The sequence below is a fragment of the Panthera pardus genome, unplaced genomic scaffold (assembly GCF_024362965.1).
Source record: "Panthera pardus isolate Hobbes unplaced genomic scaffold, ASM2436296v1 HiC_scaffold_4, whole genome shotgun sequence".
Classification (NCBI taxonomy): domain Eukaryota; kingdom Metazoa; phylum Chordata; class Mammalia; order Carnivora; family Felidae; genus Panthera; species Panthera pardus.
Window position 1 is genome coordinate 5,983,954 of NW_026526969.1, and position 27,853 is coordinate 6,011,806.

Genomic DNA, 27,853 nt, shown 5'->3' on the forward strand with positions numbered 1-27,853 from the left:
TGGGGAGTATGGAATTTATTTTATTGTTCTGGGTCTGGGTTTTGTTCCTTAGACATCACGATTCCTGGACGGCGGGGACGTGTCCCACCCCCTGGACTCGCGGTCCCATGGGCCTGTTCGGATTGTTTTCCAGTTTCAAAGTGCACTGAGAAGGCTTCACAGTTTTAATACTTCCTAGATGCTCAACTGAGGCAAAGTGACAAAATGGCCCCCCCACCCCCGCCCGCCAGAAAAATAAAACCCCAAGCCCCCCGGCAGCAGCTGCTGCAGCCGTATGAAAAATAATACAAACTCTTCTTAAAAAATAGATTACACAGGAAGAACCCAGAGGACTGAGGGCCGTGGGGAGGGCAGGGAGCCTGGGGAGAAGCCCGGAGGGGCACGGAGATGAACTGCAGGGGTCGGGCTGCTGGTGGACGCCTGCCTCGTCCGCTCTGCCCAGCGTCCCTCTGCGGCTCCTCCCAGCAGCTCTGACCCAGGGACCCAACTACTCCCCTTCTCCCTCAGTGGGCCCGCCCTTCACCCTGAGGCCTGGTACCTGCTTCTCACTAAAGTGGCTTCAATAAAGAAATGAAAAGATCCAGAGCAAGAGAGGCCTGCTGCTTAGCCCCCAGGGAATTCCACCCTGCAGGAGCTGACCTCTCCCTGTTTTGGGGTTCGGGCAATTATCGATACCTGCTGCTACCGAGACACCCCACCCCCCGGGAGGTGAAGGACCCCAGGGGCTTGGCCTCGCCCTCGTTCCGCACCCTCCCACATCCCCAGCCGTTACTGGGCCCGGTCTGAGGCCGTCTGCCAGCCCAGCCTCGGAGTAGCTGCGGACAGGTGGGGTGTGCGCAGGGCGGCCGGGGGCGATGGGGTGCGGGATGGGTCCTCCGGCTCATGCAAAGAGAAGCGAGAGGGGGCGGCCCCACCAACACAGAGGTAAGGCAGGGTGAGGTGACGGTGTGTGTGCAGCCAGGCCAGCGCCGGGGTCGGGGGCAGAGACGGGGCAGAGGGGCCGCGGCCCGCAGGGTAGGAGAAGGCAAGTCGGGGCCCGGCGCCGGGGAGGAGCCTGCCTGCCTGCTGCCCAGCTGAGGGCTCTGTAGCCGGCTGCCGCCCGCAGAGGAGTCTGGTGCTGGGTGGATTCCCTGCAGGCGGGGACGGGGGCAGCTGGGCAGGCCGGGGTCAGTCGGGGACCTCGGGGTGGGCAGGCAGTCCACTCTCGCCACGCCGGTAGGTCTCCCAGAAGCCCCGGTCCAGCTGCTCCAGCTGCGGGCCCAGTGGCAGGTGGCCGGCCAAGTGCATGCGGAGGGTCTCCAGCCATTGTTCCAGCTTCACGAAGGAGGGTCTGGGGTGACAGGTGGGCGGGATAGTGGGTTCTGTGCTGCCGGGGGGGGGGGGGGTGGCCCCACCCCTAAGGATTGCTCCGGGCTGAGCCCCCGGCCCCACTTACCTCTTCTCGGGGTCCAGATCACAGCAGCGCACGGTAATGGGGAAGAAGCTCGGCGGGCAGTTTGGGGGGCAATAGCGGTCCAGGAAGCCTCGCACGTTGAGGCCAAAGTCCATGGTGCGGGGTAGGTAGTCAGGGTCAGCGTTCACCCGCCCGATGATCTGTCCAGCACAAGGCCCAGCGGTTACCCGCGGTGGGGGTGGGGGGCCGCTGGGACTGACGCCAACCAGGTGGGTTTGAGGGCAGGTCACACTTGGTCTGGGGCCAGCCTGACCACTGCACCGCCCCCCCCCCCAAGCTTGCAGGTTCCCAGGAGCCCCAAGCCCGAGGCCAACCGCCACCCACCCCCACCTACCTCGCACAGGACGATTCCAAAGGAAAACACATCCACCTTCTCATCGTAGCTGCGGCCTGGATGGAGAGATCGGCTGTCAGCAGGTGAGGCTGGGTTGGGGGCCAGCAGGGCGGGACCAGGAGAAAGAAGCGAGCGACTGGACTGCCGTGGGACCAGGGCTTAGGTCCCTGTGTTCCCGCCCCTGCCAGGTCTGAGCAGACCTCTGCGGGGTGAGGATGACAGCCATGCCTGGGGGGGTTCCAGGCCCAGCTCAGCCACCCACCAGCTGTGTGACTCTGGACAAGTCATGGACCACACGGTGACCCCCAAAACTACCCATGTCAAACCCCTGGAACCTGTGACCATTACTTCACTGGAAAAAAGGTCTTTGCAAATATGGTCATTAAAAGGATCTTGAGATGAGATAATCCTGGATCATCCGGGGGCGGCCTCTAGGTACCGTTGCAAACATCCTAAGAGAGACTGAGGAGGACGACACACAGGGAGAGGCGGCTGTGGCCACGAGCCCGGGAATGCCAGGGCAGCCACCAGAAGCCAGAAGCCGCAAGGAGTGGGTGCTCCCCGGAAATCCCTGGAGGGAGCGGGGCTCTCCTGGATTGCAGACTTCTGGCTTCCAGAACTACAAGGGAATAAATGTCTGTTGTTTTAAACCACCCGGTTTGTGGTAATTTGTTAACAGCACTCCCAGGAGCTGATACAGACTCTCTGGGCCTCAGTTTCCTCGGCTGGGGGGGGGGGGGGTGATACATCTAACCTCGTGATGTTAAAAGCAGCCAGTACAGCCGCCCTCATGTGTCAGATGTGGCAGGCCCTCACAGCAAACCCTTAAAGGTAGGGATTTAGCCCCCTTCTGCAGGTTAAGTTACTGGGTGGGGGGTGATATGGAGGGCTATGTTAACTCTGGTCAGTGCTGGCACCGAGATGCCCCCGGCTCTGCCTGCCCTCTGTCTGAATGTCACCTGCCCGTGTTGGGTGTCACCTGGGGTGTCGTATGTAGTCATCATGTGACAGGCCCGATAAAAAAGAAACCGAGCGGGAAAGAGGCCCCGGGTGGGCCAGGCTGTCCGCCACCTGATCCCTAGGCCCTGAGAAGATGTCACCTTGCAGGGGACTTGCTGGCGTGACTGAGTTAAGGATCTGGAGATGGGGAGAGGACCTGCGATACAACCGCAAAAGGTCCTCAGGGGGGAGGCAGGCACGGAAGGAGACTGGGCAACGGACACAGACGTCCGACAAGGTGCCAGGGCCCCGGCCTCTGATGGAGGAAGGGCCTCTGATGGAGCCAGGCAGCCTTTAGAAGCTGGAGAGAAAGCGGGACCTCCCCCAGCCCGGTTGACCCCTGACTTCAGGCCAGTGACGTGGACACTGGACTTGCCACCTCCAGGACTCTGTGATAAGCGGGTGGCGTGCGGGACGGTGGCACGGGAAACGAGTTGCGGGACCCAGGGAGGAAGCTGGGGGGAGGGGGGGCTGGGCAGCGGGGGCTGCAGCCCTGCCTGGGACCCCCGGCCCGGGGGGCCCACTCACCGTTGATCATCTCGGGCGCCATCCAGTACGGGTTGCCCACCACCGTGTAGCGCTTTTTGCGGTCTGGCTTCTTGAGGCTTCGCAGGTCTTCGGGCTGTGTCTTCTCTTCCACCATGAGCCGTGCCAGCCCAAAGTCGGCCACCACCACGTTCTTGTTCTGGGGTGACCACGAAGCAGGGCCGCACTGAGAGGAGCTCCTGGCAGCACATGCCCGCCCCACTCCTAGTCCGGACGGTTCCACAGACAGCCCGGAGGACACGCCCCTGACACCCCGGGGCCCATGAGTAGTGCTCTGTGTGCCCCATCAGGGCACCAGGGCTGCCTTGCTGTGCCAGGGAGGGAGTAATTCTAATTCAAGACCCGGGTCCTGTGCTTGGCATGTGACAGCTGTGTCTCTTCCTCCTCCAACAGTCTGGGGGGGGGGGGTGTTATTTTTATCCCCACTTTACACACGAGGTTACTCAGGCCCAGAGAGGTTAAGACAGTTGCCCGAGGCCATCCAGCCAGTCGGCTTTACTGTTTTAGGTTTGTAGGAGTACAGATGTCGACCTCTGTGTCCACCCAGCAAGGGACAGACAGGCTGCCCTGGGTCACCGGTGCCAAGCCAGGGGCCTGGAGAGGTCTCTATAGGTCCGGCAGCCAGGTCTCTTAGGCGTGGCATCCAGGGTCCTGCAAGTCCGGACTGTGTGTGCCAGCCCCAGGATGGACCACTGGGCACGGACACAGAGGCCGTGCGTGACAGGCCAAGGGGGCAGGGGCCCAGCCGGGGGGGGGGGGGGGGGGCTAGGACCAGGCTCAGTCCACAGGGAAGGACTCTGTGCTGTTTCTGCAACGCCAACGTGGACGGTTGCCTACAGAAGACTCTGCAGAGACGGCAGACAGGGGAGGGGCCGAGCTCGCACAGTGTCCACCAGGATCGTTCAAGTGCTGGTCCCTCTCAGGACCTGCGCTTCTGAAGACTCCCCCGGGGTCCGATGGTACACAGCCCCCAGACCCTGCTGTGGGAAACAGCTCCAGGGAAACCAGCAAGGGTGACCACTGGATTCTTAGAGGCCCCAAGCGATAGGTGAAAGTTCTGGTTTGTGTACACATGGATTCTGGGGATGGGGAGCTCACAGCGCTCATCAGATTCACAGGGGATGGCCCCCGCTGTGGGGTCCAAGCTGGGACAGGCCGCCCCTCCTCGCCCTGCACACCCGCCTGGCTCAGCCCTGCAGTAACACCCATCACCAGCAGGGGCGGCCGGAGCAGGCTCCCCGGGAGGCCGACGGAGCCCGCCTTGCCCACCTCTCTCGTGTGTTCACTGCCCACAGCTCTCGGAGGCCCAGAGTCCCCCAGAGCCTCCCTGAAATCCCCAGAGGGCTTAGACCACCACCTCCCCCACTCTATAGTGACCAACTCATTGCTCCCTAAATGTCGTATCATCAGCCCTTTGCACGCGCTTTTCCCACCACCCGAAACACTTCTTGTACTGAATTCACTTGGCAAACGTCTGCCTGGAGCACTTTTGCAGATGCTACCAGTTAAGATGAGGTCCTACTGGATTAGGGTGAGTCCGAAATCCAGTGTCTGGTGCCTTTATAAGAAGGGGACAGGGGCACCTGGGTGGCTCAGTCGGTCGGAGCGTCCGACTTCGGCTCGGGTCATGATCTCGCGGTTCATGAGTCTGAGCCCCGCGTCGGGCCCTGTGCTGACAGCTCGGAGCCTGGAGCCTGGAGCCCGCTTTGGGTCCTGTCTCTCCCTTGCTCTCTGCCCCTCCCCCACTCGGGCTCGGTCTCTGTCTCACTCTCAAAAATAAACATAAAAAAAAAAAAGAAGAGGACACACAGACACACAGAGGGGAGAACGCTGTGTCAAGACCCAGGCAGAGACCGCAGTGATGTGGTTACAGGCCAAGGAGCGCCAGGGAGCGCCGGCCGCCTCCAGAGGCTGGGGAAGAGCGCAGGACAGGCTCCCCCTCACAGCCTCTAGGAGGAGCCAGGCTTCTCAACACCTTGATTTTGGACTGTTTGTTTTGCTTCCTGCCCCCTGCGAATACATTTCCGTTATTCCAGGCCGCCCGGTCTGTGGTTCTCTGTTACGGCAGCCACGGGAAACCAGGGCATTGCCTCTCCGGTGGGGCACGGTCAGCCGCCCCTTCCTCTGCCTTCTGTGGACAGTCCACGGTCCCCTTCCATCCCCCACCTCAGGCTACCCCCACTCTTTTTTTTTTTTTTTTAGGTTTACGTATTGATTTATTTTGAGAGAGAGACACAGAGCACATGAGCCGACAAGGGGCAGAGAGAGGGAGAGAGAGAGAATCCCAAGCAGCCTCTGCACTGTCAGCTCAGAGCCTGACAAGGGGCTCGAACTCATGAACCGTGAGATCACGACCTGAGCCGAAACCAAGAGTCGGACTCTCAACCCACTGAGCCACCCAGGCGCCCCCCCCCCCACTCCCCTACTTAAGTGTGTCCCCCAGAGCCTCTTTCCGAAGCCTGTCTTGACCTCCCCAGCCCGCGCGCCCAGGCCCTCCTCCAGACCTGCAGCTGTTGGCGTGGGCCTGGCCACTCTGCCGTGGGCTGTCCTGTCAATGCCACCTCGCTCACCGCCCGTTACAGTTTCCACACCACTCTCTCCTTTATCGATTTCTCCGAGCCTCCTAACGACCTGGGACCTGTTGATGGCTCAGAGCGCTGGAGCCACAATCCACGTGGATGGCGCAGCCGGCTCCGTCTGCCTCTTGGCCTGGCGCTGTTTCCGCCTGGGCCGAAGGAGGCGTGGGTCTGGGCAACCTAGGACCCCCGTCCGGGGCAGGCCACGAGGCCAGGAGTGGGCGGGCGGGGCTCCTGCAGTCTCCCTCCCTCCCCGGCCCGGGCTGCTCACCTCTCGGACCAGGCAGTTGTGGGAGTTGAGGTCCCGGTGGATGATGTTCATGGAGTGGAGGTAGGCCTGGGGGCAGGGGGCACAGAGGTCAGGAGGCAGCTGCGCCGAAGGACCCCAGCCCACCCCTGGCCCCCCAGCGCCTTCTACCTCCCCTCCTGCCTCAGGGACACTTCCCACCCTCAGCCGATCCCCCTGCTCTTTCTTGGCACTTCCTGATGGCTTCTGTCTCTCAGTGCCTTCTAAGGTTTAAGGTCAGCAGGACAGAATCCTTTCATCGGTGGGGTCAGATCACCCAGCCGCACCCCCGGAGCCTACTCACCATCCCTGAAGCGATATCCTTGGCAAAGCTCACTCTCTGACTCCACGGGTACTGGCTGTCCTGCGGGGGGCGTGGGGAGAGAAGGGCCAGCGTGGACCAACGGGGCCACAGTGGCAGGACAGTTGGGTGAGAGGGAAGCCAAGGCAGCAAGTGTCTCGGAGAGTCCAATGACCCCCCCCACTTTCTTTTGCACCCACCTTTGTCTGCTTCTAAGGGGTGTGGGGGAATAACTCAAAAACACCACTTTGCAGTATGTGTTTTCAAACGCAAAGTGGGGGACACTCCTCTGTAACTCCTGAGCCAGCTCTTCGCAGGGAAAAAAAAACTCTATGTTCGACACAATCCCATGCCTTCGGGTTTTTAGGAAATCTGAACCTACTTTCCCGTGCAGGCAGAGAGGGATGGGCCCCGCGAGATCGCCTGCAGAGTGCCAGCAAGTAGGGCTTTGGGCTCAAATCATCTGGGAAACGCCGGGTTCTCACACCCCAGCCCCCTACAGAGCTCAAGTTGGGGGGAGGTAAGGACATGAGAGCGTAATCAAGACCCAGAGTGCAGCAAGGAAGCCCAAGTGGGTGGAGGCTGTGATTCCAGATTGTACTTGACCACAGAATCCTTTCTGAGAACTCACACCTGTTACAGGCCTGCAGGGACCACAGCCTGGGGCAATGAGGAGTCTGCAGGTGCAGGAGGGGGTCAGGACCTCTTGGTGTCCGGGTGATGCCCAGGTGGGGACCCCCGGGGCACTGTGTGAGAGGACCAGAGCGTTAGAAGCTTCTCTCCAAATACTTTCCCAGTTGGGATTTGCAATTTCATCCAAGCCCTTAAAGAAAGTTCTGAATTTTCGGGTGCCTGGGTGGCTCAGTTGGTTAAGCACCCAACTTCAGCTCAGGTCATGATCTCATGCCTCGTGAGTTCGAGCCCCGCATCGAGCTCTGTGCTGACAGCTCAGAGCCTGGAGCCTGCCTCGGATTCTGTGTCTCCCCCTCCCCTGCTTGTGCTCTGCCTCTTGAATTAAAAAATTAAAAAAAAAAAAGAAAGTTCTGAATTTTACAGAACATAGTAAATAGTAAATATGATTTGGTTTCTCTACAAGCAAAACAAAGGCCCACAGGGGAGAGGTAACAAGGTGCCCCTCCTCAGGTGTTCAGCCCTGGGGCAGGCGAGGCTGGGTCTGGCTGCTCTGGGGCGGGGCAGGGCGGCTGCCCCGAAACAGCCTGTGTGTCCCCCTCAGCCAAGCTGCCACCCTCTCTGCACCTCGCTCCCCGTCTGATTCGGATTCAGGGTCTGGAGGGCCTTGGAGACCAGAGGCCAACCCCACCGGAGAGCTGAGGAGGCCCAGAGGGCAGCTGCCCCCCCCACCCCCCCGGGGCCTGTGGCGCTGGCTGTGGGGTCGGGGCGACAGGTGTGGGCCCTGCCCACGCACTCACCATGCTCTTGATGATGCCACGGAGGGTGCCCCCCTTGATGTACTCAGTGATGAAGTTGAGTCTCTTGTCCTTATAGAGCACGCCGATGAACTTGAGCACGTTGGGGTGCTCCAGGCATCGCATGACCTTCACCTGGCGGGGTGAAGGCAGGCTGGGCCTGGGGCTCTGCCCAAGTCTCTCTCTTCCCCTGCTGCCCCGCCAGAGATCGCAGCTGGTTCCCCAAGGTGCCCGTGTGGCCCCTGCCACCCTCCAGGATGCCCGGGCCCCCCTCCCCCTCCTGCCGGGATACTTTCTCTTCTTTCGGTGTGTGGGTGGAGCATCACATCCTCCCGGAACCCCGGGCCACCCCTGTCAGTGGAGAAGGGGCGGGGGCCATGGGATGTCCCAGGAGTCCGGTGAAGGGGAGGGTGCAGTTCTGCTCACTGACCTCCTTGAGGAATGTCCTCTGGGTCTCTTCGTCAAACCGGATCAGCTCCTTCATCACCATCACCTCGCCCGTCTCCCTGTGCGTCACCTGCGTGGGGACACAGAGGCACGGAGCCTGGGTACTGACGGAGGCCCCAGCCCCACCCCCAGAACCGCAAGGGGGACGGGCAGATGGCTTCAAACTCTTCACAGACATTTCGTGTGGTGCCTCATCAATTCCCTTACAGACGAGGACACAGACGCTCCGCAGGTTTCCTGACAGTGGCCAAGGGCACCCAGCAGGACGGAGGGGGTGGCTGGGTCTTGGGGGCCAGGACCGCCTGACTCAGAGGCTAGCTCTTTCCTCTGCTCTGCTGGGCTGCTTCCTGGAGGTCAGATGGGACTTCTCCCCTGGGAAGGGGACCAGGGACAGGGCCTCGCCAGCACCTTCTGTATAATCCTGAACCTTCCAGCCTGGTGACAGCCAGGTGACCTCAGAGCCAAGGAGGGGCTTGTGTCTCTACTGGGGGAGCATGTGAAGGGGTGAGCAGCATAGAGGCCGTGAGGGGTTGGCTTCAGGCTCAGTACAGGGCCCCGGGGAAGGAGCTTTCTGGGTCAGCCCGGGTTGCCCTCCCACCCCCTACCACATCCCCCACATAACGTTCTGGGTCTCTCTGTAGTGGGTTCCCTCCCCTAACTGACTCAGGGAGGCCCAGGGGGAGGAAAGTACCGGCCAGGAAGTCTGGAAGCCCGGTACCCCTTCCACTGTGGATTCCTGCAGGCGGGACTGATGGGTCTCACCTGGCCTGTCCCCCATTCCCACCTCTGGCCCCGCCCCTGCCCAGGCCCACCCTGTACCTTGATGGCCTGGCCGAAGCAGCCTTTGCCCAACACCTCCCCGTGGATGAGGTCCGACGGCCGGAAGATTCGGTGCGGCCGGCAGACCACACGGAGGGATTCAGAGCGACCCAGGTCCTTGCGCTGGGAGGCCGGGGAGCCCAGGGAGCCAGCACCTGGGGACCTGTCGATGCTGTAGCTCCTCCTGGGGAGGCACACACGGGGCTCGGTGTCACCGGGGCAGGTGGGCACTGGGCCTCGGTCCTGTCCCCTTCCTCCTGCCTGCCACGCTCCCATCCGTGCCAGTCCATGTACCTCCACCCCAGTCCGGGAGAAGGTGGCACAGGGCCGCTCTCCTGGGCGGTCAGAAGGCTCATGCCCCATCCAGCACCCAGACTAGACTAGACCTCTGTCCTGGGCCTGCTGTCCTGCAGGTGCCCTTGGTGGGACCACTTGTCCTTGGTCTACTCTGGCTGGTGGCCCTGGGGCAGATGCTTTGTCTCCCAGCATCTGAGTGCCGGGCCTTGGGGTGCAGAGGCAGACAACCTATCCAGGATGCCCTTAACCCTGCCATGTGGGTGGCTCCACAGGGTAGCGTGAGCTCTAGACACACGCACGCAAGGAGGAAATACGTGCCTTCGACACCACTAGCTCTTAAACATTGTCACCCCAGAAGATATGCCCCCCCCAAAACCTTTGCCAGGAGTCCTGAGCAGGACCCAAGGTAAGTGGAGTGAGGACCAGGCTGCCTCTGGGTTTCTTCCTTGTGTCTCCCCTCCCTTCAAGAGGGTATGGGGCCCTTGGCACCTCCCGCCTGGGCCCCCGCAATGGCCCGCAAGCCACCTCTGGCCTTGGGCACCCTTGTGCACGGGGGCCCGTGCCTCCCCGACCGCACTCGATGCTCCCGTCATCCTGAGCTACCTGCCTGCTGTTTCACCCTGGAAGTGCTGTGGGACCCCCCGGCTGGGGGAGCTGCACCCCTGCTTTCCTACCTCTCACAGACCTTTCTTTCTCATCCCTCCGCACCCCTTGCTGGCCTGCTTTTTTGCGGGCCTGCCTCCCCCATCAGACTGGGAGCTCCCAGAGGGCAGGAACCAGGTCTCGTCCCCGAGGCCCAGCGTCTGTGAAAGTACCTAGATGTGACAAGGCACAGGACTGACTTACAGGACGGGCTTCTGCCGGGAAGAGCTGCCCACCTCCCCGCTGGGAGTGTGGATCGGAGAGCCCAGGGGGCTGGGCTCAGGCCCTGGCCCATGGCCCAGCGTGTCGTGTGGGTCGTGCTCAAGAGTTAGCTGGAGCAGGCGGCTGGTTTCCTGGATCAGAAGATCAATCTGGGGAGAGCAGGCGTGCGGACAGGTGAGTCGGAGGTGGTGCAGGTGGAGCTGGGGGAGGAGTCAGGCATGAATGCACCACCTCCAATTCTGCTCACCAGACTCAGGGCCCATACCTCATCCAGGGGCACGTTGCGGATGGGCGTGCCATTGATTTCCAGGATCCGGTCTCCGACGTGGATGGAATTCTTCACATCTGGGCTCATGCAGCCTGGGTCCACTCTGTGGGCATAGAGTAGTGGTCAGCCAGACCCCTGCCTGCCTGTCCCCTGGAGCCTGGATGGGAAACCAAGCCCAAGGGGATCAGATTGGGGTAAAGAGGCAAATTAACTCTATTTTGCGTGATTGATAGATGGCAACTGCCTAGAATTTGGAGTTCTGGTTTGATGGGGAAGAACTCTATAATCGATTACTAATGTCTGCTGTGGGTGTGAAATTGGAGAAAAGCCCATCTATACTGGATGCACAGAGGCTCCCATTCAACAAGGTGCTGTCTCTGCCATGGAGGACAGACAGATCCTTCCAGCTGCCTGGTATGCTTCCGGCAGATACGCATCATCTCATGAGAGGAGTCCGAAGAGAGTCTGGATCCCCTGGATTCCTGATTCCCAAACTTGCCATGCAAGATGAGGCTAAGGCTTCCACTTCTCCAGAATCAGCAGCTGGGTGGAGATAGGATGACACCCAAAATCTAGCTCACAGAACGGCCGTTTTGCCAAATATACTTTGCTGCCGCTTCTTTTTTTTAATGTTTATTTATTTTTGACGGAGAGAGCGTGAGCTGGGGAGGGACAGAGAGAGAGGGAGACACGGAATCCAAAGCAGGCTCCAAGCTGTCAGCACAGAGCCAGATGCGGGGCTCGAACCCACAAACCATGGGATCATGACCTGAGCCAAAGTTGGACGCTTAACAGACTGAACCACCAAGGTACCCCTATACTTGCTTTTTTTAACTCCTTGGTCACCGTGTTTTCATTTTGTCTTCATGAAGGCTTTTTAAAGGAATGTTTACTGTGTCTCTGTCCTGAGATAGGGAAGGGGTAGGGAGCAGAATGGAGACTGGGAACTTTAAGAAAAAGGTTCATATGGGGCGCCTGGGTGGCTCAGTCGGTTAAGCGTCCGACTTCGGCTCAGGTCGTGATCTCACGGCTCATGAGTTTGAGCTCCGCGTGGGGGCTCTGTGCTGACAGCTCAGAGCCTGGAGCCTGCTTTGGATTCTGTGTCTCCCTCTCTCTCTGCCCCTCCCCGCTCAAGCTCTGTCTCTCTCAAAAATAAATAAACATTAAAAAAAAAAAAAAAAAGGAAAAAGGTAATAAATGCAAAAGGAAGAACGGAGTTAGAATATCGCCATGGTGTAGTCGTCACAGTAATAATTGATACAGATAAGAATCCTCTGTGGATGCTAAAACCATTCGGGGAAAGGCTGGTGGGGACAGGATATTCACAGAACCAAATCTCACAAATGACTTACTGATTGTGTTACAAAGGGACAAAAAATCCTGGACAGTAGACAGCAGACTGTATTTTAACCAAGTAATCAAAGGTGACATCTCCCAGCAAAGGGCATGCTTTATTGGCAATGTGGGTCTGGCGGGAAGATCCAAGAAGGACACAGAGTCACTAATGCAGTTACCAGGTCAAAATGCATAACCTAAATCGAACAAAGGGGACACAGCAGCCCAAATTGAACGGAGGGGTATTCGACTTGACAATCGGCTGGGATTCTTCATAAATGTCAAGGTCATGAGGACAAGAAAAAGCCAAGGAACTGTCACAGAGTCAAACAGACTGAAGGGACGTGAGGGTTCAATGCACTGTATGGTCATGGGTTGGATCCTGGGTCTAGGGAAATTGCTATAACGGCTGGCGTTGAGAAAATTGGCAGAATTTGAACGTGGACTTAAGATTGGGTGAAAGTGTCACGTCAGTGTTCAATTTCCTAAACCTCATAATTGCACCCTAAGACACAATCGATAATTACGGAAGAGGATGATCTTGTTTTTAGGAGAAGGTATAAAGTATTTGGTGGGAAGGAAGGGTCACTAACGCCTGCTATCTACTCTCAAGTGATTTAGTAAATAATAGCAATATGTACCTATGTGTATATATAAATATGAATAAGTCATACAAACATACACATAAACACACATATATAGGTAGGAGACACACATAACCTAAATGTGGCAAAAAAACCCGTTAAAACTGGTGAACACAGAAGGAGGTGGAGGTATTCAATGTACTTATCTGTTAAATTTGCTGTAAATTTGAAAATTTCGTGACAAAAAGTTGAAAAATAGTGAATATATTTCATTGCAACAGGCTTCTTGTGGCTCTTAGAAGCATATTCCTTGGGGTGCCTGAGTGGCTCAGTCGGTTCAGTGTCCGACTTCAGCTCAGGTTGTGATCTTGCAGTTTGTGAGCTCGAGCCCCGCATCGGGCTCTGTGCTGACAGCTCGGGGCCTGGAGCCTGCCTCAGATTCTGTGTGTGTGTCTCTCTCTCTGCCCCTCCCCCACTCAGGCTCTGTCTCTCTGTCTCTCTTAAAAATAGGTGAACGTTAAAAAAAAAAAAAGGGGGTATATTCCTCAGCCTCTTGTCATCCCTCAGTCTCCTGCGAGGGCGGTGGGGGGGCCGGGGCACAGATAAATTAAGCTTTCCTTAAAATGCTTAGAAAAAAACAAAAAGAAAAGCAGTCCACTGATTCGTTTAGAACCAACAAGTAAATCCGGTGAGCAGACTTCGGCGAGGCTGGGCGGCTTCTCAGAGGGGCACGGTCCCTGCCGACGCCGTTGGGAAAGCGGCTGCTGGCGGGCAAGAATGCTCATCCAGCGAGGGATGCCGGGAGGAGGGGCTGCGGCTCCCATTTCTAACATCCCGTCTGGTTTTGAGGGCCCAGCTGGTCTGGGAGTTCCCCACCTCTGCCCGGTCTGTCTGCCCGCTTGTGTATACGAGACAGCTGCTGGCCTGGCTGGCGTGCAGGGTGGGGCAGCAGAACAAGCCCAATACCACCTTCCCTTCTGACCAGTGCCCAGCCCTGGTGCTGGGACCTGACAGCTGGTGAGAAGCGTTCGCCGGATCCAATGGAAGCTGGCACTCGGCTCCCACGCCCACACAGGCGGACGTTACTTCTCAGGAGCCTGGGTGGCTCAGTCGGTGGAGCATCCGACGTCGGCTCAGGGCACGATCTGCCGGTTCAGGAGTTCGAGCCCTCCATCGGGCTCTCTGCGGTCAGCATGGAGCCCCCTTCAGCCCCGCTGTCCCCTGCCCTCTCTGCCCTCCCCCACTCACTCTCTCAGTCTCTCTCAAAATAAATAAACTTAAGGGGCACCTGGGTGGCTCAGTCGGTTAAGCGGCCGACTTCGGCTCAGGTCACGATCTCGCACTCTGTGAGTTCGAGCCCCGCGTCAGGCTCTGTGCTGACAGCTCAGAGCCTGGAGCCTGTTTCAGATTCTGTGTCTCCCTCTCTCTCTGACCCTCCCCGTTCATGCTCTGTCTCTCCCTGTCTCAAAAATAAATAAACGTTAAAAAAAATTTAAAAAAAAAAAAATAAATAAATAAACTTAAAAAAATCATAAAACTACTTCCTCAAGGAGTCCATCAAAGCCCAGAAGAGACCTTAGAAGGCTCCAAGGTGTCCAACTTCCTCACTGTTCAAAGAACCCCAAAGCCCAGAGAGGAGAGCAGCATACTGTGTGGGCTCTTCAATCTGCATTCCTTCCTGCATTTCAGACTCTTTCTACATCCTTTAGAAGTTTCTTTATGGATGACCTATCCAAGTCTTGGTTTTGTCCACCTTACCGTGGTTTGTTTTTTTTAAGTTTGTATTTATTTATTTGAGAGAGAGAGCGCGTGCATGTGAGTGGGGAAGGGGCAGAGGGAGAGAATTCTAAGCAGCCTTGTTGGCACGGAGCCTGACATGGGGCTTGAACCCACGAACCGTGAGATCATGACCTGAGCCAAAATCAAGAGTCGGACGCTCAACCGACTGAGTCATCCAGGCGCCCCACGCCTTAACGTGTTTTTATTTTTCCCTTTTGCTTGAAGGGTATTTTCCTCAAGGATAGCATCCTAGGTTGATGGTTATTTTTTGCTCAGTGCATTGAATACATACATCATTTTGCTGATTTTTAGCTTCTGTCATTTCTGTTGAGAAATCAGCTGCCCTTTTTTGGAGGTAATCTATTTTCTGTGGCTGCTTTTAAGGACTTTTCTTTTCCCTTGGGTGTAGCAGTTTCACTATGCGGGGTGGGTGACCCAAGGGTGGATATTTTATTTTGTTGTTTGGGATCTACTGGGCTTAAGTCTGTGATTTGGTGTCTGTCAGTTCTGGAATGTTCTCAGGCATCGGATCTTCAAATGCTGCCTCCCTCCTGCCATCTTATGCTTCTCCTGGGATGCCCAATGGATGTCCAGATCCTCACTCTGTCCTCCATGTGTCCTAACCCCTCTGTCACAGCTTTCATCCTTTTATTTCATTTCTAGGAGTTCCATTTGGTTCTTTTCCAAATTTATCTGCTCCTTATTTTTTTTAATGTTTATTTATTTTTGAGAGAAAGAGAGGGAGACATAGAATCTGAAGCAGGCTCCGGGCTCTGAGCTGTCAGCGCAGAGCCCGACATGGGGCTCGAACTCATAAACCACGAGATCATAACCTGAGCCGAAGTCGGACACTTAACCGACTGAACCATCTGGGCGCCCCCAAATTCTCTGCTCTTTCCTCATTTTTTTCTAAACCTCTCTTATGATTAAAACACATTGAATAAAATTATTTTATATGGTTTCTGATCATTCCAGTATCTGGAGGTCTTGTGGGCCTGGTTCTATTTCCTGTTGTGTCTGCTGGGTCTCACAGTGCCTTGCTTCCTTACGCACTCGCTGAGTTTTGACTGAATCGCTTCCTTGGGACACTTAGCTCAGTCCACCCAATGAAAAGAGCTGCGTCTGATTCTACCAAGGAACACTGCCAGTTGGGAAGTACTTTAAACTTACAGTTGTGACTTCGTTTTTTTTTTTTGTTTTTTTTTTTGAGCCACCCCGGCATAGGAATTTGCTTTGCAAACCTGTTTATAAATTCTCGGGGGAGATTCCCCCCTCCCCTTCCATTCAGCTCAAATCAGTTTATCCTACAGTTCCGGGAGTGAGGGGGTGATGGAAGGTGTGGACTGTTTCTCATTCATCCTCATCCAGAGAGCCCTTTGGGACCCCAGTCGAATGGAACAGGAGTCCTCTAGTTCCGCTGGCTTCCTCTACAGGTCAGGGCTTTGAGAGGCCCAGCCACAAAAGGACTTAAAGACAGAAGCTTAAGTTCACTCAATTTCCATTTGGCCTTAAGGCAAGGCTGTCTTCAGTGGTTCTGCTGACACTCCTGGGCTCCCTACTTGGCCCCGAGCTGCTTACTCCCCTCTTTCTTGTTGGGTTATACATGGACTCAAGAAGAAGTTTTCACTATTTTTCATCTAGCATCTGCCGTGGTTTTTAAAGGAAGGACCGGGCCAGGGACGAGGTACAGCAGATTGTCAGAGCTGGGTTCTGTCTGTGCCCAAATGCTCACCCGCTCTCAGGGTGCCCTAGACTCCAGCCGCCCACCAAGAGCACCCATGGCCACAGCCAGAACGGCCGTGGCCTCGGCCAGCCACTCACCCCTGGACGCGGACGGTGTGGGAGTGCTCTGTGCTGCAGCCCGGCGGGCCGTGCGGGGGGTCGATGGAGACCGAGAGGCCACGTTTGCCATGAGCCGACGCTGGGATGGATACTAGGGTGACTGTGTGGGGCAGGCGGGAGCCGGGGGAGTCGGGCAGGATCTGCTCGATGACGGGGGTCACCACAGTCTGGTAGTAGCAGTGGCCGCTGCAAGGGACCGAAAGAGGGGGAAGAAAAGACTGTTAGGACAGTCCCCGGCGCCTTCTCTCCTCCCTGCGTCCCTTTATGGCTCCCCATGGCAAGAGGGGTCGTCGCTGCCTGATAGGACTGGGGCAGGAACCGGGATCAATCATTCTGGACTTGTCTGCTCCTGACATGCTGTCAGCTGTCCAGGAAAAGGCCTGTAGACACATCCGGTTCAGGAGGAAGTCATTAAAAGTCCATCTGGGATTAAGCCATGCTGCCTGGGAATCCAGCTTGATCGGCAGTGGATGGTACAGAATTTGTCTGGTCTTTGTCCTGGCTCTCAACCCTTGGAATACGAACGTCCCTGAGACCACACCTGAGCTTTTGTTAACAGATGACTCAGGATGGGGGCTAGTCACCAGAAAGACCGGACCGGACCGTGTGATCAGAGGGTGGACCTGTGACCCAGCCTGACCTTGAAGGAGGCGGGGGAGGGGTGTCTGGAGAACCAGTTCAATCATGTGCCCAATGGTTCAATCAATAGCGCCCACACAATGAGGCCCCGATAAAAACTCCGGTGAGGCCAGGACAGGTTGGGGGTGTCACACGTCCTGATTCCAGGCGGGGTAGTGCACAGAAGCTCTGTCTTTGGGGCCCTCCAGACCTTGCTCTTTCCATCCTCTAGCTGGCTGGTCCTTATATAGAGGGATTTGTACCCTTTATAAAACGCCCTGGAATCCTAAGTACAGGGCTTTCCTGAGTTCTTGGAGCTGTGTAGAGAATCGTGAAACGTCCTCAGGGGTCGTGGGAACCTCTGAACTTGGAGCTGGTGTCTGAAGCGAGGGCAGTCTCGTTGGGGGACGGGCCTGAGCTTGCAGGGTCAGGGTCAGAACTGCACCTCAGTGACACATCAGCAAGAGCGATGTCTGCCGCGTTCTCCGTGGGACTCCTGGGTTGTTTCCCAGGCACTCCTACCCCATGGCTCCTATTAACGACCCACCATCCCGCATGGGATGTGGAAGACCTGTCGGGGGGGGGGGGGGTACCCCGGGCTCGGAGGGGACCAGGGCGCTCACCAGTACAGCTTGGAGTGCTCCACCAGCGTGTAGGTGTCCCCGTCACCGATGAAGGTCCCGCACGTGAGGCAGATGAAACACTCGGGGTGGTATTTCAGCTCCCCAGCCACCTGGTGGGGGGGGGTGGGTGGCGGGGACGGCCCAGATCAGCTGCCCCTTCCCCCCCTGGCCTCCTCTCAGAACAGCCCCCAGACAAACTTTGGGGGCCCGGTTGGCCAGCTGCAGAATTCTGGTTCCGCAGACGGGCACACAGACCGAGGGGCTCAGAAGGCGGGGCGGGGAGGTCAAAACAGGCGAAAAGAACGAGAGGGAGGCTGGGGTAGGGAAACCCGTGAGGACACGCGCACGCGCACACACACGCACCAGGGGCGATGAGTAGGGGCGGGTGCTTACCATGACCAGCCCCTTGGTGATGTGCTCCGAGCACCCATGGCAGGACTCTCCATAGCGGGCCCAATAGTCCCTCTTGCAGAAGAGCTGCCCATCCTTCTCGTAGTACTGGTGCGAGAGAGAGGCACTGCACTCACAACACCTGGGTGGGGGGAGGGGGCACAGGGACTCAGTCTGGCCCACTGCACAGCTGGGCCTCGGCATAGTCTGTAAGCTGCCTCTGTAAGAATCAGAAAAAGGTGTGCCCCCCCCACCCCGGCCCCTCACCCTCCTTGGGCAGAAAAAGCCTGCGCTGGGGCAGAGGGCTTAGCAGGTGGAGCCAGGGATGCCCCGGTCCCTCAGCTGGAAGCCTCTGTGCAGTGCACAGCCTGTACAACCACCCATGTACTTCTGCACCCGGAGCATCTGGCCAGGCTGCTGGCCCCAGGGTGAGAGATGCTCCTCACGTTTGAGCCCCTGTCCCTTGTCACGCAAGGAAGATGGCCCAGAGAAGGCAAATGACTTGCTCTTGGTCACCAGTCTGGTGGAGAGGGGAATGGAACCCGGGAGCCCAGGCCTCGGTGGGGTGGGGGTGGGGTGGCTGGACGAGTGCCAGCTGATGCAAATGGCAGTGACCTGCTGGAGCTGTGGAGACCTACCAGATGCTGGCACCTTCCCACCGTCTTGGCGAAATGTACTCAATCCACACAGGCCACCATGAGAAAGGTTAGTTCTGGAGGCTCTAAACTGCCCTGGGCCACACGATGGGTGCCACAGACCCCGCAGAGCTACTCCCCGTTCCACGACCATATGAGGCAGACGTCTAGCTCAGCAGAACCAGCCAGGATCAGCGAAGACAGACAGAGGGTCTCCCTGTTTCCTAGCTATCAGATGCTGTAGTCACAAGAAGGGGGGGCTCAACCAGAGCCCCAGTGCCCACACCTTCCCTCACAAGGGCCATGGCACCGTTGCAGAGACCGCCCAGATGTGCAGTCCTCAAGGTCAGGATCCCCCTGAAGCATTGGGAGGGGCCATAGGGGAGGCCTGGTTGGGGCAGACGGAGAGAAATGATGCACCGGCTTCTATGTGTGATCCCACAGGCCAGGAGCTAGACCTACATGCCTGGCTGCCCTCCACCCAGGAGTGAGCTGGAGGGGGACCAGAGGCCAGGCTGGCAGGATGAGGAAGTGCAGGGTGCCCGGTGAGCCAGCGGGGGCAGGAGCCACACCTCGTTCTGAAGAGCCTGACTCAGGGTCCTGGGTGCACAGGTACGTCCGGGCCAGCATACACAAGGAGCAGAGAATCTGCCCAGCTCTGCTGCTGTTTGAGCACTCTGGGTCATGTGCCAAGGTCATGCAGGGACAGGGGAGGAGACTGTGAGCTCAAGCCCAGCAGGGAAACAATCCAGGAGAGCAGAGGAAAGACTGGGGCCTGAGTGAGACTGCCCAGTCCCCCAGGCAGCCAGGGAACCCTCAGCCTCTGCAGCAGGCATGCGGGAGATCTCACTGAGGGCACACGGATGCTCTTTAGGGAACTGGGAATGAAGAGGGAGAGGCCCGCAGGCAAGAGTGCTGGTGGGACACTGTCCCTTTAAGAGGATCCAGACAGTTCCCCATTGTCTGGGAGCCTGAGGGGAGGGGCGGGGGACCACAGCCAGTGGCTGAGGGTTGGGGAGAAGGCACGATAATGCCCAGCCCAGGTTCAGAAGCACAGGGGTGGGGGTGCATCCAGGAAGACGGGGAGTTCGATGAGCTCCCCCTACAAGAGGAGGGTGTGGGGGAGGGAGGGCCTCCGGAGACTGCTCTGGGATGTGAGACCAGGCAGCGGAAGCAACGCTGGCCCGGAGCCATGACGTCATTCTCAGCCCTTCCTGCCCAGCACTCCCAGGCCCCCAGCCCCAGGCGTCCTTAGGGCACGCATCTCACTGCGAGGTGGGCAAGGTGGGCGAAGGGGCAAGTAAGGCACTGGGCCCGGAGGGCGGCAGCCCAGGCTGAGGGGATCCCTGGTGCACGCCCCCAGGGGGCTGCAACCTAGCGGGAAGGCACAGAGGAGCGGGCTCTGCAAAGAGGCTGGCTGGTGTGCAAGCACCGTGACCTTGGGGAGGCTCCCCCACCTCCCACGCGTCCTGGGGCAATCAGTGAGTGATTCACTTTGCCCTTCCACCGACCGGACCAACCAGACCGCCCTCGAGTCACAGCAGTGTCACCACAGAAGTCTCCCCCTCACTCCTGGCTGCCAGCCTGCAGGAAGCAGGGCCTCGCCTGCCTCTGGGTGGGTGGGTGGGTGGGTGGGCTGGTGGGGGCTCGGGAGCAGCTGTCTTCCTATGGGGGAGAGAATGCTCTTCTCCAGCCTGCAAACTCCTACCCCTTCACTCCCGCACATTCATCACCGTAGCAGGCCTGGAAGACCCGGGTGGCGCTGACTCAGGGCTGGGTGAGTGCAGTCGGCTCCCTGGCCACCACTTCCTTGAAGTCTGCTCAGTCACCTGGAGGGGGTGCCTCCAAGCAGTCTGCACCTCCACCGGGCCTGTCTGCATCGCCAGCCTCCGTTGGCCCTACCAGTCTCTGCCATCAACCTGAGGGCTCTCTGAGGTCCCACGTCAGGCATCCACAAATGCTGGACCCCAGAGAGAAGGTGAGCGGCTCCTGCTGGACGCTCCACCCGGAGCAGGTCTCATCCGCCAGCACCCTCAGAACTGCTCGAGGGCACCCGGGCGGGGTCTCCATCTCAGAGAGGGGATCTAGCCCAGACTTACCCAGCAGCTTGGTACTGGCACTCAGGGCCTCGGCGTACCTTTGCACGAGGAAGGCACATAGGAACCCCTGGCCCCTGTCCATCCCTTCACCCCTCAGGCCTCTGTCTGGGCCACGAGCCAGAGGAGGAACGTGGGGTGGGCAGGCCTGGCTCTTAGGGGTGCCCCACACGTGCTGCTGCCCCCAGCAAGGATGTCAAGACAGGAGTACCAGTACTGAGGATGTGCAGAGATGGCCGAAGGGCCAGAGAGAGAGGAGCTCCTGGAAGACGGTCTTTGCCCCAGTCCAGGGCACACTTCCCTGAGAGCAGGCACCTACAGAGCCAGGCTCGGGTGGGGAGGAGGACCCTGGGGAGGACACGGAGAGCTGCGCTGGGAGGCAAGGTCTGCAGCAACAGGTCCAGCCCTCCCAGGGACACTCTCGACCCAGGGCCACATCCCGCAGAAAGAGCCGCTGGAGGACCAGCTTCGCGGGGAGACTGGATCAAAGGACCAGAAGTCTCAGCAGCGGCCTGCTTCCCCCAGCAGGCGGCCAGACAGTGACCTAGAGGTTTCGGTTCTCGGTTCTCCTGCCCCACAGCCGGGTCCCAGGTAGGTCTGCCCCACGGTGGCCTCCGGGCCCGGGGCGGTTTGGGGGGGGGGGGGGCGCACCCTGCCTAAGGTTTGGGACGGGTGGAGAGGGGCTCTGCACTCACTTGGCTCCTTTGAGGAAGCGGCTTCTTCTCAGGGCCAGCATCCTTTGCAGCAGGGGGCAGCGGGCTGCGCTGGGCTGCGGTGGGGTGGGCCCAGCCAGCTGCTTCCCCATCCTACCCCAGGCCCTCAGGATTGGAGGCTGCAGAGGGTGGGGCTAGCTCGGCCACACAGCAGCGGGGACGATGCAGCAACACGGGTGAGCAGGACTTGGTCCGGGCCCACAACAGGAAGCAGCTGAGGGGCCTTCTGCCTGGGCTCCGCTGGCGGCTCGGGTGGCCCTCAGCCCTGCACACCTTAGGAAGCACCCTCCGTGCCCCTCGGCCTCTGCTTGGACAGAGGTACCGGAGGCTTGGGACTCTCTGGGGACAGGGACAAGCTCAAAGGCAGCTGTTCCTGCCGGTGCTGCTCCCAAGGGAACGGAGGTTGACTTCCACAGACAGTTTGTTCCCCTTGCCTGAAAGGTCCCCCGAAGCGGGGGAGACTGCCTCCCGGCCTGGGCTCTGAGCCCTGTGCCAGCTGTGGGCTCACCCCCGTTCGCCCAGGGCAGCCCTCCCCACCCCCCCTGCCCCAGGCCTCCAGGGAGATGTCTCCAGAGCTACGGTGGCCCCCGGGGCTCGAGTGCCGCGGGCTTCTGGGAAGGGACCTCACCAAGGCAGCAGCTGGACCAAAGCAGAGCTTGGACGACTCAGCCCGGCCATAACCCCCCGGGAGGTGGGAGAGCTAGAGCCGAGGAAGGAGCGGGTCCTGTGGTGACAGGGACCCCAGCGCTGATGCCAGAGGCATGCCGTATGCACTCACAACCCTCTCACCACAAGGCCTGGGGAGCCAGCGACTGCTGCCGGTGCACGACATGGACTGAGCGGCTCTTGGGGACAAGGCAAGTAGAGACCAGAAGCCGGCTGCTGGGTAGCCGTGGGGCGCGGGCAAGGAGCGAGTCCTGAGTGATTCCTCACTGTCACGGGGGTAAGGACGCTGCTGGCCTTGCTCAGATTTGGGGGCGGCTGGGCGGGGCACACACGGCTGGGCCAGGAGCACTTGTGGAAGCCAGCGTGTGGACGCTGTGGCTCCTACTGCCTGTGGACCCTCTCTCACTGCGGGAGCCTTCTCTGTGCCCCCATCACAGCCGGCTCAGCGGCACGTGCCTTTTCCCTAGGGCCCTGACCTGGGGCCTTACCCCTCTCTTGGTTATGAAGGGCAGGAACCCGTCCAAAGCTAGGTTGATACATCCTGCCCCCCTCCTTCCCTGCTGTGGCTTCCGAGGCCGCATTCCCCGCCCTCTGGCATGACTCCCCAAATCCCACCTCCTTCCCCACCCCCAGCACAGGGGACCCCAAAGTTCTTCCTGATTTCTCTCAGCCCCATCCTGAATCCCACCCGTGACCGAGTGATCTCAGACCACCACCCCAGCGCCAGGCAGGGCACTGCCACCCTGGATGGTCTGCTGCGTTTCAAATCAACCATGGCTGGGCACGGCTCATCACCCACCGGGCCCCAGCTTCACGAGAGCCAAGGGCCCACCGTCCTTCCCAGCACTTGGGGCAAAAGCCCAGACTTTCAACTCCGATCTTAAGTACACATAGCCTTCTGTTGACTGGAAGCCTTACCCGTAATATAAGTGGTACAATTAACACAGATTTTGTATTTACGTGTACTATCTACCGTGGTCTTACAGAAAAGTAAGCTAGAGAAACGGTGGTGAAGAAAATCATTAAGAGGAGAAGATACATTTACGGTACGGCACCATGCAAAATCTGCCTATTAAGTGGACCCCGCGCAGTTCAAACCCGTGTTGTTCAGAGTCAATGTAATGTTAAGAATGCCCAATAAATGCTGGCTGCTGGGACAGCCACTTGCCAATACTGTTCCTTCTACAGCTGAAATTCTCTCCATTTGTAGTCCCTGTCCTAGGTCAGCCCTTATGAGCTCGGATCCCTGAACTACTGTGACAGTCCCTTCTCTGCCAAGTCACCGCCATCTGCCCACTGGGATGGCACTTCCGCCCACGTCCCTCCCCTGCTTTCTGCAAACCCTCTCTGCTGGCTCCCTCTTGCCCTTGGAAGGTCCTTATCTTGGCCTTAGGGCCCTTTTGCAAATTGATCCCAACCTGGCCTCCTCCCCCTGCTCTTTTCCAACCAAATGAGCTATTGTTCCTGTCTGTGTCTGTCTCCGTGCTGGTGGCCGCCTTCCCTGAAGGCCTCGTAGTGGACTCCTGACTGGCGCCCCCCCCCGCCCCCCCCCGCCCCGGTCTGGCGCTTGCCTCTCTTCTGGCCTCACTAGCCAGGGTGGACGCTGTGTGTCCCTTTCACTCACTGGCTGTGTGTGACTCTGGTCAAGAGAATTAACCTCCGTGTCCCCATTAATGGAGACGACACAATAGGTTAACTAGACAAAGTCCTTAGGAGGGTGCCTGGCCCTTACTAAATTAGAGAAAACGTTGGGTGCTGTTCTTAAAGAAAAATAAAACAAACCTTGTCAGAGGTTTCCACTGCCTGAAAGAAACCCCTTCAGCTGGTGGTCACAACAGAGACAGCACCAGAAGGAAGAGCCAGGTCTCCCAGATTGCTGACCCAGCCTCTCGTCTCTGGCAGGCCTTGCTTAGGGCCCCCTCCCCCCCTACCTGAAGCAGTCTGCGTGCCAGTCAGCATTCAGGGCCTGGAGGTACTGGCCATCATAGATCCTCTGGCCGCAGCTCGCACACACGGGCAACTCACTTCCTGCAAAGTGGACAGGGAGTCAGGAACCATTCTTCGGAGGCCCAGCCTGCCCTGCCCATCCCACGTGGACTTGCCCATCCCTGTGCACACACAGGCAGCGCCCAGGCACTGTGCCGAGCAGAAGGATAAAGGATGCAGGTCTGAGAGTCTTGCTGAGACTTTGGCTAAGTTGCTAGGCCTCTCTGGGCCTCGGTTTCCCTATCTGTAGACTCAAGAGGGGAATCAGATGTCCACCCTCCAGCAACAGCATTCTTCAACTTCAGCTACTGTCTGGCAAGGCCGATAGGGAGAAAGAAAGCAGCAGGATTTAGGGATAAGGCAGCAGGTAACTCTCTTGTCACAGCCCCTCTCCTCCCCTGCCTGCCCAGGAAGAGGAACCTTCAAAGAGTAAGGACTGGGCTGGTGCATCTGGGGCTGAAGCCGCTACAGAAGGAGAAAGGCAAGGAAGCCCAGAGGTGCTTCACGCTTAGTCTGAGCCTTGGCGATGCCCGGGCTTATGAGGGGCTGCCGGGGTCGCAGAGCTGGGCACTCCCCGACACCTGCTCTGAGGACGACTGGCACCTCTTTAAGCCCGCCACCAGGCATGCTTAGTCATCCTAGGGGCCTGGCATCCTTGGAGCTGGGTGGGCCCTGGCGAATCCCCCAAACCTGCCCCTCCCCATTGTACAGATGGGGAGACTGAGTCCTGGAGAGGGTAAGGCTTGCCTGGACATACAGTTAGGCTCCCAGGCCACAGCCTGTCCTTCCATGAGGACACAGGAACCTAAGACAGGGGTGACAGTGAGGTGGGCCCTTGCCCCACGTAGGCCTTCAAGGGCCTGGGGCAGGGCTGGAGCGGGTTGACATAAACGGGACCTGCATTGGACCAGGTGAGCCTGTGTGATGGCTGTTGGTGGAACCCCGGGAAGGGGACCCCGGGGAGGGAGTCTCGGGGGTCTTTATACCCTAACTGTCCTGCAACCCAAGCCTTGGGCCTCCTGGTAAGGGGGAAGGGACTGAAAAGGAGGCTAGGATGAAAGTCATCCTCCCAGTCAAGACTGATGCAGGCATGGAGTTTGGTGCAGAGAGAGGAGGTGGGGGCCCCCAGGATACTGTCGACGGTTCCTTGGAGGAGGTATATTTCTGCTCTGCCCATCCGGGCCCACAGCCACCAGTACCGGGGCGCCAATTACCCAGCCCCCAGTTGTCAAGACGGGGAAACTGAGGCCTGACACGTAGCGCCTGGCTCAAGGTCACGGAGCGGGGCGGGCAACTCGGACCCAGGGCTACGGCTTCCCCAGCACCTCTTTCTTCCCGGCCGGCTTAGAGACAGGATAAGGGGTGGCCCCAGTGCGAGCCCCGGGTGGGCAAGGCACGCGGATAGAGGCCGGGGCCGGCGGGCAGCGCCTGGGACTCCTCCGGGGTGGTCTTCGGTCGGGGGATGGGGCAGGCGGGGATGAAAGGGAGGAGGGGCCCACCCCGCCGGGCCGAGGAGGGGGAAACAGGGTGGGAGCGTGTCAGGGAGGGGCCTGCGGGCTCGGGAAGGGCGAGCTCATCCCCGAGGAGGCAGGGGCGCGGCCTCGCAGCAGACCCGGCCTCCGCGGCCACCCGGCCCGGCCCCCTCCCGTGCCCCCGCTCGCCCGGCCGCCCCGACGCGGCGCCCCCGCCCGCCCGGCCCCCGGCGGGCGCCCGGCCCTGCCCGCACCCCGCGCACCTTCCTCTCCCATACGTTCTTCCCTCCAGGTGCAACAAAGTAGCGTCAACCTCATGCACTCGGCGGGGGGCGGGGCCCGGCGGGCTGGGGCTGGGGGCGGCCCGGGCCCCGCGAGCTCGCCCGCAGCCGCCGCCGCCGCCGCCGCCGGCCCGGGAGGCGGAGGCGGAGAGCGCGGGCCGGGCCGGAGTGGGCTCGGGGCTCGCGGCGCCGCCGCCGCCTCTCGGACACCGGCTCCGGCACCGGCTCCGCTCCGCGGCGGCCTGGGGAGGGAGCGGAGGGGCGGGCCGGGGCGGGGCCTGGAGCTGCGGCACGGGGGCGGGGCGGGGCGCGGGCGAGCGGCGGAACTGCCCTGCGCGGCCCCGCCCCGCGCCCTCGGCGGCGCCCCGCCCCGCCCTTTCATTCATCTTCCCGGGAGCGCCAAGCGCGTGCTGGGAGCCCCAAGGCTGAGACCCGTAAGCCGAGAACTGCGGCGTCGGAGGGGAAGCTCGGGTGCGGCATCCTAGAGGGATGCAGAGGCCCAGGGAAGGGGCCTCGGTTTCCCCGCGGATAGCCCCACACATCCGAGCTGGCTGCAGGAGGCAGTGTGGACCCTGAGGACTGTGGCGGTCGCCTTGGGGACGGGCGCCGGTCTGGTCCTGCAGCGAGGGCAGGCCTCGGCGGGGGAAGCCGAGGGTCCACGTCTCAGGTCCTCACCGGCTAGGCAGGGGGCTAAAGGAGGAGGGTCTGGGGAGGAGTGAACCTCTGCCGGCTGCGACAGATGTGCTCAGGGGTTTGCTCTTCCCAGGGCTGGAGACCTGGAGCTGGCGCCGCCCTGCAGGGGGTGCAGGAGAGGACGCAGCTGAAACAGGGTTTGGGCTGAGCGAAGTGGCCGGAGTAGTTGGGCCGTCCCCAAAGCGCAGGCCCCCAGTCGAGCCCTGAAAAGGTGGACCGCGCTGCCTAGAAGTGGAGAATCGTAGAATACTGGACCTGGGGGAGGGGGCGCGACCCTTTGTCCCTTTAGCCCCATCCTCGCACTGCATCCCATTGCCGAGAAGCGGTGAGCGGAGAGCTTGAGCAACATGCCAGGTGCGCCCAGGGAACAAAGGGACAGAGCTGGCCAGACTTGGACTATAGATAGTCACGTCTGTGTAGGACTCTTCTAGCCAGGGCCCGCAGTCAATGGCCTGCAAGGCAAGGGCGCTCGCCCCCCCCCCCCCCCCCCTTGCTAAACAGTTACCTGGGGGAGGGAAGAAAATATTAGAATTTTAATTTCAGATAAGAAAGAAGCTGGGCTTTTAAAAATACTTAATATTTAGATTGGTGTGAGAAGGCCACAGTACAGAGTCGACCTGTGCCTTGTTAGCTGAGTGGTTTTAACAAAACTAATGCTCACAGAATGGACTCGTGGCTGCAAAAGATTCCTGAAAAGAAAGCAGAGATTGAAGACGATGCTAACACTGGTCAGCCCCTGTTCCCAGTGACAGCAGTGACTGGCTCAACAGATCTGACAAACTCAATAGCATTGCTCATTAGAAGGTATTAATTTTTGGGGCGCCTGGGTGGCGCAGTCGGTTAAGCGTCCGACTTCAGCCAGGTCACGATCTCACGGTCTGTGAGTTCGAGCCCCGCGTCAGGCTCTGGGCTGATGGCTCGGAGCCTGGAGCCTGTTTCCGATTCTGTGTCTCCCTCTCTCTCTGCCCCTCCCCCGTTCATGCTCTGTCTCTCTCTGTCCCAAAAATAAATAAAAAAAAAAAAAAAAAGAAGGTATTAATTTTTTTTTTAACTGAAAACAAAAAGAGGGATTTTGTACTTTTAAATATTATAGTTGTTCAAATATTGTTTCTCTCATCTTTATTTTTTAAAAGTTTACTTGTTTATTTATTTGATAAAGACAGAGACAGTGTGAGTGGGGGAGGGGCAGAGAGAGAGAATCCCAAGCAAGCTCCAAGATGCCAGCACAGAGCCTGATGCGGGGCTTGAGCTCATGAAACTGTGAGATCATGACCTGAGCTGAAACCAAGAGTCAGGTGCTTAACTGACTGAGCCACCCAGATGCCCCTGTTTATCTCATCTTTAGATGAGTTTAGATAACTCTGCTTTTGCATGGTTATGTAATGAACATAGATTATTTGGGAACAAATTAAGAGCTCTGGCTCGGATGTGTTATGTTTTAGGTGCCTGTTTGCCATCCGAATGGCAAATATATATGTGATGTTTGCTCAAAAATATTTTACTTATGGGGTTCGTGATAAAGA

At 58.8% G+C, this 27,853-nt stretch overlaps 2 protein-coding genes and 1 long non-coding RNA gene across 7 annotated transcripts; 2 read left to right on the forward strand and 1 right to left on the reverse strand.

Annotated features, from left to right (window-relative positions):
- On the reverse strand, positions 1-25,882 carry LIMK1 (LIM domain kinase 1). 2 transcript variants are annotated; one of them, XM_053893883.1, is made up of 16 exons: positions 25,620-25,882; positions 23,830-23,926; positions 17,792-17,930; positions 17,399-17,508; positions 16,137-16,343; positions 10,615-10,720; positions 10,332-10,498; positions 9,189-9,372; positions 8,353-8,439; positions 7,926-8,057; positions 6,499-6,558; positions 6,180-6,245; positions 3,315-3,471; positions 1,788-1,843; positions 1,436-1,593; positions 1-1,330 (listed from the first exon to the last, which is right to left on the reverse strand). In XM_053893883.1, exons 1-16 carry the CDS (start codon positions 25,672-25,674, stop codon positions 1,168-1,170), a joined length of 1,944 nt encoding a protein of 647 aa, XP_053749858.1. In that variant the 5' UTR covers positions 25,675-25,882; the 3' UTR covers positions 1-1,167. The 2 variants fall into 2 exon arrangements, with proteins under 2 accessions (XP_053749858.1, XP_053749859.1); XM_053893884.1 differs by lacking the exons at positions 23,830-23,926; positions 25,620-25,882 and adding an exon at positions 21,215-21,339.
- On the forward strand, positions 1,593-2,440 carry LOC128774708 (uncharacterized). Its single transcript, XR_008419114.1, has 2 exons — positions 1,593-1,870; positions 2,223-2,440. It is a non-coding gene; the product is annotated as an uncharacterized LOC128774708 (long non-coding RNA).
- LOC128774707 (translation initiation factor IF-2-like) lies at positions 19,529-22,168 on the forward strand. Of its 4 annotated transcripts, XM_053893887.1 has the most exons (4): positions 19,529-19,698; positions 20,310-20,401; positions 20,950-21,110; positions 21,784-22,168. In XM_053893887.1, the coding sequence occupies exons 2-4, from the start codon at positions 20,381-20,383 to the stop codon at positions 22,151-22,153; spliced, it is 552 nt and encodes a 183-aa protein (XP_053749862.1). In that variant the 5' UTR covers positions 19,529-19,698; positions 20,310-20,380; the 3' UTR covers positions 22,154-22,168. The 4 variants fall into 4 exon arrangements, with proteins under 4 accessions (XP_053749862.1, XP_053749861.1, XP_053749863.1 ...); XM_053893886.1 differs by having other exon boundaries at positions 19,529-20,401; XM_053893888.1 differs by having other exon boundaries at positions 19,529-20,401; positions 20,965-21,110.
- Positions 25,883-27,853: the final 1,971 nt, after the last annotated feature.

What these genes read in the sequence shown, in the direction of transcription:
- LOC128774707 (XM_053893885.1), top strand. Translation starts at nt 20,752, where the DNA reads ATGGCCGAAGGGCCAGAGAGAGAGGAGCTCCTGGAAGACGGTCTTTGC. An exon ending in GCCCCACAGCCGGGTCCCAG is followed by an intron (nt 21,111 to 21,783) that starts GTAGGTCTGCCC and finishes CCCCTGCCCCAG; the next exon opens with GCCTCCAGGGAGATGTCTCC.
- LIMK1 (XM_053893883.1), bottom strand. Translation starts at nt 25,674, where the DNA reads ATGAGGTTGACGCTACTTTGTTGCACCTGGAGGGAAGAACGTATGGGA. An exon ending in TGGCACGCAGACTGCTTCAG is followed by an intron (nt 17,931 to 23,829) that starts GTAGGGGGGGAG and finishes CCCCCCACCCAG; the next exon opens with GTGTTGTGAGTGCAGTGCCT. An exon ending in GAGCACTCCAAGCTGTACTG is followed by an intron (nt 16,344 to 17,398) that starts GTGAGCGCCCTG and finishes GGTCCCTTGCAG; the next exon opens with CGGCCACTGCTACTACCAGA.